Source organism: Crocodylus siamensis, chromosome 8 (genome assembly GCF_052110815.1).
Source record: "Crocodylus siamensis isolate JL-2025a chromosome 8, ASM5211081v1, whole genome shotgun sequence".
NCBI classification, from domain to species: Eukaryota; Metazoa; Chordata; order Crocodylia; family Crocodylidae; genus Crocodylus; species Crocodylus siamensis.
In genome coordinates, this window is record NC_143402.1 from 67,916,391 (window position 1) to 67,926,817 (window position 10,427).

Genomic DNA, 10,427 nt, shown 5'->3' on the forward strand with positions numbered 1-10,427 from the left:
GGCTTTTCATTAACTTCTCTGGGCTTTGGATAGCGCTCTTTGAGCAGAGAGTAAAATAACAATTGCACTGGCAGACCTGAATGTTCAGCTTAATTTTTTTCTCTTCACCAGTCTTAGTATTTGGGACCCCTCATCTCACAAGGTCCTGCCACTTTTCTGTGTCATTCCCACATACCCTTCTTGTTTTGATCAAAATCTCCTGGGTCTCTGATCAGATCCTGCACTGTATATTTTAATTCGTTATTTGCTTTTGCTCTCAGATTAATGAATGCTACAATGTACTGTGCAAAGCAACAAGGGAACGGAGAGGGGGGTTCACAGCTGGTCTAGCATTATCTTATTTTAGGGCTATTGAAATGGCACGCATGGTGTGCACTTCACTTCCACCGAAGGGTAGACTAATTCCAAAACAAGAAATGCACTCAAAAGCCATGCATGAGATCAATCAAGTTCAAACGACCAAAGTAGCACAGTAATTATCATACCTCCCTAGTGCTTTTACCTGAGTATCTCCTCGTGCCTGGAAGAACACTTAATTAAGCTAGATAGATGGGTTATTTGGTATTATTCCCATGGAAAAATACAGGCACTGAGATGTGAAGGGCCTGACTTACTTGCCTAAGGTCACACGCTGAATGTCAGAACCAGGTACAGACTGCAAAGCACTAACCACTGCACCATATTCCCTGAATGCTACTATAACAGTTATCCTTTCACAGACCCATATGGAAAGTGAGCATTTTTTGTTCCTTAGTGCTTGATTCTGGGGCATGTGTTTCAGGTACTACTACGTCCTCTTCCTGAGAAAGCTAGTATGTCTCGCGACGAGAGAGCTGGCATGCCGGTGAGCATCAATGGGTAGAGCTGGTTCTAGAGATGCTGTGGAGCACAGGCCTGTCCCTCTATCTGCTCATCTTGATGCTGCTCTTATGTTCTCTCCTTCAAAGGGGTCAGATGAAATGATTAAAGTCCCATTACTTTACAGCATCCACTATATGTTCTCATTCTCATTCCTGTTATGCTAATGCTAGCTTGTGTCCCAGGAATAGCGAGACAGCGGCTTAAATTTTGTTCTCTTGTGGAGAAACCTGGTACCGGCATGTTTGAAAACCACAAGATATGGTTCCTTGCCTCTGCAACTCCTAAGAAAATAGTGCTCAGAGGAGCCAAAGTAGAAGCTGAAAATAAAAAAGAGCTGGAAGCCTTCTGTAGCTCTGTTCCCACTGGGCTCCTCTGGTTGTGGCTACAGTCCTCTTCCACCACTGGACAAGGGGGGTCTGGGCCCAGTTCAGGCTGACACGTAGACCTCGAGGAGTCCCCCAACTGAGTGCATTCGGTAGAACACACCCAGGGGTAGCCCAAAGTTCACGATGGCAAACCAGGTGGAGTAACCATAAAATGACTTCTCCAATCCGTTCTCAAACACAGGGTGTGCCCCGAACGTGGGCATGATCCAGAGCTAGAATGGTATTTAAAAAGAAAAGAGGTCAAATGTGGTTTAAGTCATCACGCAGGTCCATCAAAGCCAGTTTCTGACACTGGGTGTGCTCAGAAAGCTTTGGTGCTGATGGATGTATAGCGCTGAGGGATCACAAAGCGACTCTGAGTGATGAAGCCCTCTCCCTAATACCGAGTAGCCCTAGACAGAGGGGATACATCCATCCACCCTTATCTGGCTGCATTATTTAATAAGCAAGGTTCTGTCTCTACTCCAGCCATGGACTCGAGTCACAATGTAATTATCCTACAGCCTGGTTGAGTTTTTATGGAGCCACTCAAGTTTTAACTATGCTTTCAAGCTTGGGGGTGGGGGACATGCCTGAGCCAAGTTTTGTGGTCTGAGCTGAGGCTCAGGTAACAGTTCTGTAATAATAGGACACAGCTTTGATTGCAGACAAGTCCTACTACAACAGATTGGTTTAAAAGGACCTACTACCATCTCCTGTACCTTCCTGTTACATAATGAATTCCCTAGATTTAATCAGGCATCTAATACTTTCTGATATGCTTAAAATGATGGCACTTGAAGGTTTTAGTTGCTTTTGTGAAAAATGTCCATTTCTTCCCCCTGGAAAATATCCCTGTCCTCCTCCAACCTGCAGAAAATCCAGCCAAACTGGACTTTCCCCCCCACCTCCTCAGTTGCTCTAATAAAAGATATCACATTTACTCAAAGAACCTTGCCTGCCAGCCAAATTGGGGCCATTAGCTTACAAAAGATATTTTAAGATTACGGAAGAGGGATGTTAACAGGAATGCCAAGTCCATTATAGCCCTGATGTGTAAGAGTTTTATCTAGCTGGACTAGAAAATGTTGATTGAGTTCCTCTGGAAGGATGATTTAAAGGAAAGAGAAGAAGTGTGTGTCTGCATATAAATGTGTTTTTGTGCATGTGTGTCATTTAATGTATGGCTCGGTCAAAACTGTCTGCATACTCTTCATTCCAAGGCTTGACATGTACAGCAGGCAGCTTCAAAGATACTTACTATAATGTTGCACAAGATCAAGAAGAAGGAGATCTCTTTCAGCGCTTTCCTCTTCCAGTTCAAGTCATTGTAGGTCTGGATGTAGGCCTGTGACAGCTTCCTGATCTCCTGCCTTATCTCTAGGGGAAAATCTTTTTTGGGGTCACAGTCTCCATGACTCTCTTGTTCTTTTGCTTTGGCTTCTTTGTTGGCAGTAGATGGTGTGGGCTGTTGGCTGCTGTTTGATGCAGTCCCCTCTTCGCTGTGGGAACATGAGTCTTGTTTGTGGGCCCTGGCATGGCCAGCATCAGTGTTTGCCACCCATGGCTGCCGGTGAATCCCCTCGATAATGAAGATGTTCTGGGTGATGTGCTGGATGATGAGAATGACAGAGTAGGCCAGGATGAGGCTGTTCAGCAGGTCCCGGGGGTTGGTGGCCACAATGGCTACAATGGAGAAGTAAGACATCCCAATCTGACCCAGGGCTGCTCCCATGAGCAGGATCACATCAAGGCTTCGGGTTGGGTTTTTCAGCGTGTCCAGCTCCCTGGCTTCCAAGCTGTGGATGATGGTCCCAACTAAGGCACCCACAGACATCATAGGCAGAAGCACTACATAGTAGGAGTAATACATCAGGAAGACCCCACGGTTAGCTGCAGACCCAGTAGCTTGGATCTGATATACTACGAAGACACAGATCCCGATGATGACTGCAGCAGTGCCCAGCAGTGGCCCAAAAATGACCCCTCGGAGCTTGAACTTGGGCTTGATGTGAGGAGTGTGGTGATGGCTTATGCGCCGGCCAACGTTCTTCCACATGACGTACAGCATGGTGCAACAGATGAGGCAGTACTCGGTGTTGAAGGGGTACAGCAGGATGTAGCCTCTCTGGAAGATCTCGCAGGCTGTTGTGTTTGGGCAAACGCATGAAATAGTCTCATTGCCTGCAGTAAGAAACAAGGGAAGGGGATGTTGGTGAGGCATGAGCACCCAGGAAATGTCTTACTTGTTTTGTGGGTGCTTGCAGGGAGGTTCTGCCCCTGGAAATGTAATGCCTGGCATACATCCAAGTGAATGGCACTGAGCCTTCAAGATGGTAGAGCCTTAAGAATGAGCATATGTAGCACTCGACATGTGCTGAGCACCATGCAAACACTAACTATTCTTAATCCTTTGAATCCACCCAGTCATGTGGGTAATTACTAGTTTCCCAGTTTGTACAAGGTGACGACCGAGTCACTTCTCCATGGAAACCCAGTGTGTCATTGGGAAAGCCAGGATGAGCACTCATCCTCCTTCCCAGATTGATCTACTAACCTTTGTTCAGTGTTCGCACATACGAGGACACTAAGCCCCTCGGGTATAGAGCTGAAATTTCTAACTTGGACTATGAGGCTCCTCCTGTTGCTTGGCTGTAGGCAGTTTCTCCCATGCCCTGATGAGTTAATTGAGTAGGGAAATGAAGCCTTCTACTCAGATGCAGATGGGGATCTCACTTTCTCTCTCTGGAAGGAGAGGCAGGAGTTGGACTCTAATCAACTGTGCATACCCTTTGTATGTGTTCGAATCTCCCAGGACTGCTCTTGATCCCTAAAGTTCATCAGCTAAGTAGTTCTCCAGGTAAATGGACATGTTTTAAACTACCCATCAGCTAAAGCATGGCTCATTCAACAAACCTAAGTCTTGAAAGCCTGTCTTCATCTGCAGCTAAACCAGGAAAATAGGAAAATGGAGATGTCTGCATTGTGTGCATTTAAGGGGATTTCCAGTGGGGCTGGTTGAGATAACTGAATCCTTGGGGCCAAGGACTAGTGCTGACTCCACATTTTGCCCATCCTACCTGTCTACCTGTTGCTATTAAGAAGGAGTGAAGAATGGGCCATGCCTGCAAATCTCTGCTGCCGGCTTTGAGTTTGTGAGTCAATCTCCTTGTGGAGGGAGTCATTGGTCACCGCTAAGAGCCAGAGGAGGAGATTCGTGGCGATGGTCAGCATCAGCCCACACCTGTGAAAAGAGACAAGCACCTTTAACATGTGTCCAGTCATCATGAGTATACAATGGGCCTCCCTTGGCTTCTCCTTGCTTTGCACAGATATGCTGTCCAGGCTGCATAGAGCTCTTGGACTTGCATTTACCCATGTGTTGCGTGCACAGGTTTGCACCCACAAGTACTGCTACATGCTTTTCTGCCTTGGCTTTAGCACAGATTCCCACTTGCAGTTAACTTGCCACCAAACTCCACAACTAGTAGCAAGTCCTACAACAGGAATGGCTAGCGGTTGGGAAAAAGCAACAAGCCCTTTCAGGCTTGTGGCTGCCCCAGGGATACCAGGATGGCCAGAAAAAGTTGGCTGGTCCCATGTAGATGCAATAAGAACAGGAAAGTTCAGATCAAAGCTTGGTGCTTCAGCCTTCATGTGCAGTAAGAAGATTCCCGAGTTGGAATTCATGCCGTTTTTTCACTCTTTAAATATTAACCCCCCCGGCCAGTGAACATGCCAATAATCCTCTTGATTTCTCCCACCTCTGCTGGAATGGATGTTTGTTCCAATGTATAAGTCTCTTTATTTTTTCTCAATATATGAGGGTTAATCTTTTCTACTGTAATCTGCAATCTTCTGTCCATCCTGAGCAGACCATTATACTTCACTGAGGAAACTCCAGTGAACCACAGGCAGGGTTATGTTCAAATAGGCTGGGGCTAAACAGCTTTGGAGGCCATAGGAGAAGATGGCTTGGAAGGAAAATCCCAATTAAGGCCCACTAGAAAGAGGGAAGAGCAACACAAGGGTCTGATTTGCTTTCAAATATATCACCCCTCTCACTTTACAAAAACAAAGTTCTTTAAAGTTGCAATGCAGAGTACAAAGAGTCTGAGTAAGTCTGTTGAAGAAAGGTCTGGTAGGGACAGAAAGGATGGCAACCAGTGTGATACAAGGGTGTTTAAAAAAAGGAGAGGGTGGGAAGAAAGCCCCTCCGTTCTCTGTTCGTACCTGGTGAGGTTGTGCTGGACTTGGATACAGTCCTTGGAGTGGTGCCATAACAGGTAAGTCTGAAATCAATAGATACAGTAACGTTAACCTAAGCCTGTTAAGTGTGGAGGGGAAGGCATGTGACCGTGTGTGCACAGGTTCAGGAGTGTCTGCATGTGAGTTGTGTGGGTACATGCACAGCTCTAATTCTGAGAAAGGGGCATTTGCAACCACATTTCCTTGAGAGTGGTCGGAGAGAGGCTATTTCTGTGAGAGAGGATGAGGTGCATTTTCTCAAATAGTTTTAGGTCAGAAATGACAGAATTTCTGGTTGCAAACTGTGCTTAAGTCATGTAAGCATGCAACTGAGTTTGTTCTTGGGGTCTGGTTATTGCCGGCAGAGACAGAGGCCTGATTTTTGGAAAAGAGACTGGTGTAATGACCAGTAGCATGACTAAGGGTGGGCGAGTGGGGCAATAGCCCTGGGTGATGAGTCTTACCATGATTAGATATTAGGAAAAACTTCCTCACTAGGAGGGTAGTAAAGCACTGGAGCAGGTTACCCAGAGAGGTGGTGGAAGCTCCAGCCTTGGAGGTTTTTAAGATCCGGCTAGACGAAGCCCTGGCTGCGATGATCTAGTTGGGGATGGTCCAGCTTTGAGCTGGGGACTGGACTAGATCTCATGAGGTCCCTTCCAACCTGAATTTTCCATGATTAGAGGGAGACCGCCACTGCCCAGGACACAAAGCTCCTTACGCCTCTGGTAAAGGCAGTTGCCTGGGCCTTGAGGTTAATACCCCAGATTCCCACTTATTCCCGTCTTTCCTTTCTGACATGCTGAACAAGGCTGGGGCACGTCCTTGAAATCTCAGGGCAGGTTTAAGAATCCTTGCGGGCTCTTTCCTTTATGGGATCAGCTGCACAGCGGGTCAATGCGCAGGCAAGGTTTCACAAGGTAATCACACTACCCTTCCTCAGGCCTCTCAGCCTTATTTTTTCAAAGTAGCCATTTCCTTTTCCTTTTATTTCTTTGAGCCTGGTTTGTGCCAGACATTTTAGCAATGCACAGTAGAGCCTCATTATAATAGCAAGGGCCAAGAATCCCAATAGTTAAGACCGATTTTTCCATTGTGATGCTGCAAGTAATGGACGTAACCCTCTTAGGGGGAACGCCCTCCTTTGATCGACTTTTCATTGAAGGGGCTCCCTTCAATGAAGTTAGGATTTAAACCAACCAGTGTTGCTTGTTAATAAGAATTACCTACATGCATCCTAACTCCAGCTTCCCTTGTAGCCCCACCACCCATCCATGCAGTAGAACAAATGACTTGGATACTGGAGAAGACCACGCTCAGTACCTGGAGGGTGAGGAAGAGGATGTCTATGCATGGGAACAGGATCTCGAGGTAGGATTTGCACTGTATGTGGCTGATGATGTAACCGATGTGAAACACGTTCAGGAGAAGGCTGAAGGCTCCGAACATCACTAGAGACACTGTCCAAACAGCACAAATCATGAGCAAGAAAATGAGTGAAGACCCGGCCCTGGCAAAAGGGTTTGCAGACACCACCCAAACCTTTCGTTTCGTAGATAGTTTCATAGATTTCATACACATTAGGGCTGGAAGGGACCTTGTAAGATCATTGGGTCCAGCCCCCTGCCCTAGGTTAAAGGATCCCAGCAAGATAAAAGTCCAAATGGTTCTTGAAAGTCTCCAGAGTAGGTGCTTGTTCTCGTGCTTGGTGTGCCTGAAAAAGGACAGGTGGCTTGGCACTTCAGGGATGGGCCAGATGTCTGAGTTTGGATTTGGATAATCCCAGATCTGGGAACATTTGGAAAGCTCCTGACTGTTTGGAAGGGAGGGGACAATGAATTATGCCCTTTTTGCCACACTCAAATGATCAACACAACGTGGGTCTTTCTAGTGCAGCTCCTTGAACGGTGCTGCTGCGTTCACTTCTTACCAGGGGAGTGGGGCATGTGTGTGGGTGCGTGTGAGCGTGTTCACGCGTGTGTCTGTGGAGGGCAGGGCAAGGTGAAATTCCAGCTCATGGTTCGCTCTGAAAACAGTGGCAGCGATGAACTGTGAGGGGTGATTGCTGCCATCTTGTCCTGTTAGCTTTTTCTGGGACTGGATTTGTCAAAGGTATTTAGGCAGATAGGTGCATAGTGGGATTTTCAGGAGCCTCCAAGGCGGTAGAGGATCCAGGAATGGGGAAGAGCTGTATCCCCCCCCTCCACTTGGACTGTCACATTTGCAAAGTGAGCTCTGAGATTACCGGCTGATCAGGGCCCCTGCTTTTGCCTTGTTCTGAAGCCCGGGGGGTGACCACTGCTGCTGTTTGCCCTTCCCTTTCCTCCCTCCCTGCTGGATTCGGTATCAGGGGAAAGGAGGGGGTTGAGCAGCAGCAGCGCAAACCCCTTCAGAGCAGGGCAAAAGCAGCCAGACCCCATGTTAAGAGCGCCTCTGTAGCACAACCAAAGGGGAAGAGAGTGCAACAGTTTTATAGCACCCCCTCTAGATCTGCCCCTGCCCCAAGCAATCCATAGGAACTAGGGGACAAACCTGTGTAGGTGGCTCTGAAAACCTCCCTGCCTGCACTTTTAAGTCCCCAAATCCCTTTGACCTACCAGGTCCTCTGTTCTTTGTGTTCCTAATGACAACTTCCTAATAAACCAGGGGCAGAGCAACGTAGGGGTGTCACTTCATGACTTAACAAGGGCTGGGCGGAGATTTTGCGGGGAAAGGCTGGATGCTGCAGGGAGGTGACTCAATGGGCAAAAATCTTCCCTTGGAAGACAGGACTAGGTCGAGGGCAGCACCCATATAACTGCCAATGGAGAATCCCCAGCACACTCTCTGTCTTCAAGAGGCAGGGGGACGTCTTGGCAGCAGGGATGGTTGCCAGTCAGAGCAGCTCCATCCTGCTGGCCTATATTCCCATCCAGAGATCTAGCTGGGGGCAGGAGTGGTGGTCTCCTCTGCTCATGGCTGCCCAGGAACACCAGCCCTTGCCTTGCTTTGTCATGGTTTGTTGCATGATGGCACTGAAGCCTTGCAACATCCTTGTAAGAGAGGCACTGGGTGTTTCCACAGCCATTGACAGGGAAGATAAGACATGGAGGACATGAAGAGCAGTGTCCAAGGTCACTACAGGGGCTCACTGTCTATAGCCACTAGCCAATGCTTCCCATGGCATTGCTATGCCAGCGGTGGCAGCCTCTTGGTGGTGGGGGGAATGCCTCCTTACAGGCAAAGTGCTCTGGGTTTGAAGCAGCTGAGGGCCAAGCTTTTTTTGCTAGGCATGCCACCAATTAGCCCCACACCCTCCCCAAGTGCCACTTGGATCCCTTTCCCTTACCTGATCTGCTGCTCAGTTTTCTGCTCCCTGCCCTATCTGTCACTGTCCTGCCTGTCCCCTTCCCAGTCTGCTGTGTGCCATTGCCCATGCCAGCCGTGGCTTGCATGCTACACGTTGGCCAACCTGGCCGAAAGGCAAGAGCTACAGACGCACTTACCCTGCACCCAGACTGGCCCGGCATGGATGTCCCTGTACAGCACCGCATGGGGCTTTCTGGTGGTGCCCAGCAGATAGTACATTACCCAGCACAGAGACAGGACTTTGAGGATGCAGAGGAAGATCCAGACGTCCCCCAGGGTAATGGTCACCCTATTGAAAATCATGCTGCTCAGGAAGGCGCTGCCCAGGAACACCACGTTCATGGCCAGCAGCCCTGAGAAGAGCTGTCCGGCTTTCTGGGCCTGCCTGTCCCTCTGCAGCAGGGAGGAGCAGTGTCTGTGCAGCCAAGACTTCTCGTAGTGGATCTTGGAGGCTTCTGAGTATGTTGAGGCTGATTCCTCACCCTCCATGGCTGGAGGGGGGTGCCTCGGTCCTGCAGCTTCTTCACCAGCCATGTCCCAGCAGCTGTGGCAACTTTGCATGGAAGGAGCTTGCTTGGGATCACCCTGTGCCTTTAAAGAAAGGAAGGGCAATCAGAGCACAGGTGTAGGGAGAAAGTTGTATCGCTACTGCTGAGCCTTTGCCACTTGGTCACACCCTGGAGATAAACTGCCTGGGAGATGAGTTTGGTCTCAGCTCAGCTCCTGGTTTCATCTACTCCAAATGTCCTGCAGGAGCCGCTTGGAGCACAAGAAAAAGCCAAGTGGCCACTTGATTCCTTTAGGGCTCGTGTCTCGCACCTGTAGCTCGCAGGATGGTCTCGCTTTCCTTCTCCAGCACCCAGATGGGAGAAGAAGGAGAGCGCTTGCTGCCAGAGCCTCTCAGCTGTGAGATAAGGCATTAAAAGCAATGGTCTCAGCACAGATCCCACAGTGATACGAGGTTCAGCCTAAAAGAGGTAGAAAGATCATGTCTAGGCAAAAACATGTGTTTGGTATTCCTTCTGCAACCTGCCTGCATGACCCTTGTCCTTTGGCACATTGTGGCACCTCCAGGGGACCCTCACATGTGCTGGGAGAAGCTGTGAGCTCAGTCTTGTCCTCAGTTATATTAAAGAGGATTTGAGCCCTCATTACAGCTTCTTGATAGGAGAACGGTTGCATGCTTAAAGCAGGATAAAGGGACCCCTCTGAAGGAAGTAGGCACAACAAGAAAGGAATACCAGCCCCATATTTCTGGATTAGGGGATTTCACTGAAGTGTAGTTGTTGGTTAAAGGCCCTGGAGGTGCTGGGGCAGGGAGTAGCAATGATCAGAGCAGCATTCAGACCCTGATCTCCCAAGCTCAGGTTGGGACCCAGTTTTTCAGCTTGTTCCTTTCCCTCCACTACTATGTCGAGAACTAGATCAAAACTTCTCTTGGGTTCAGGGACTTTTTGTTCAGGCCCATCTCTACTAACAGTTAGTGCACTCTTATTGTAACTGGATGCAGGAGACAACGGAGCGGAGTTGCAACAATCAGAGCTGCACGGTAAACGGAGGATCTTGCCTAGGGTAGCACCAAGTGTGAGCGGGAGATCCTACCCC

General features: G+C 48.6%; 1 protein-coding gene across 1 annotated transcript; it reads right to left on the bottom strand.

Annotated features, from left to right (window-relative positions):
- Window positions 1–1,288: 1,288 nt before the first annotated feature.
- On the bottom strand, window positions 1,289–9,356 carry OTOP3 (otopetrin 3). Its single transcript, XM_090061591.1, has 6 exons — window positions 8,960–9,356; window positions 6,798–6,934; window positions 5,460–5,518; window positions 4,352–4,470; window positions 2,488–3,410; window positions 1,289–1,459 (listed from the first exon to the last, which is right to left on the bottom strand). Exons 1-6 carry the CDS (start codon window positions 9,354–9,356, stop codon window positions 1,289–1,291), a joined length of 1,806 nt encoding a protein of 601 aa, XP_089917717.1.
- Between the last annotated feature and the right edge of the window lie 1,071 nt (window positions 9,357–10,427).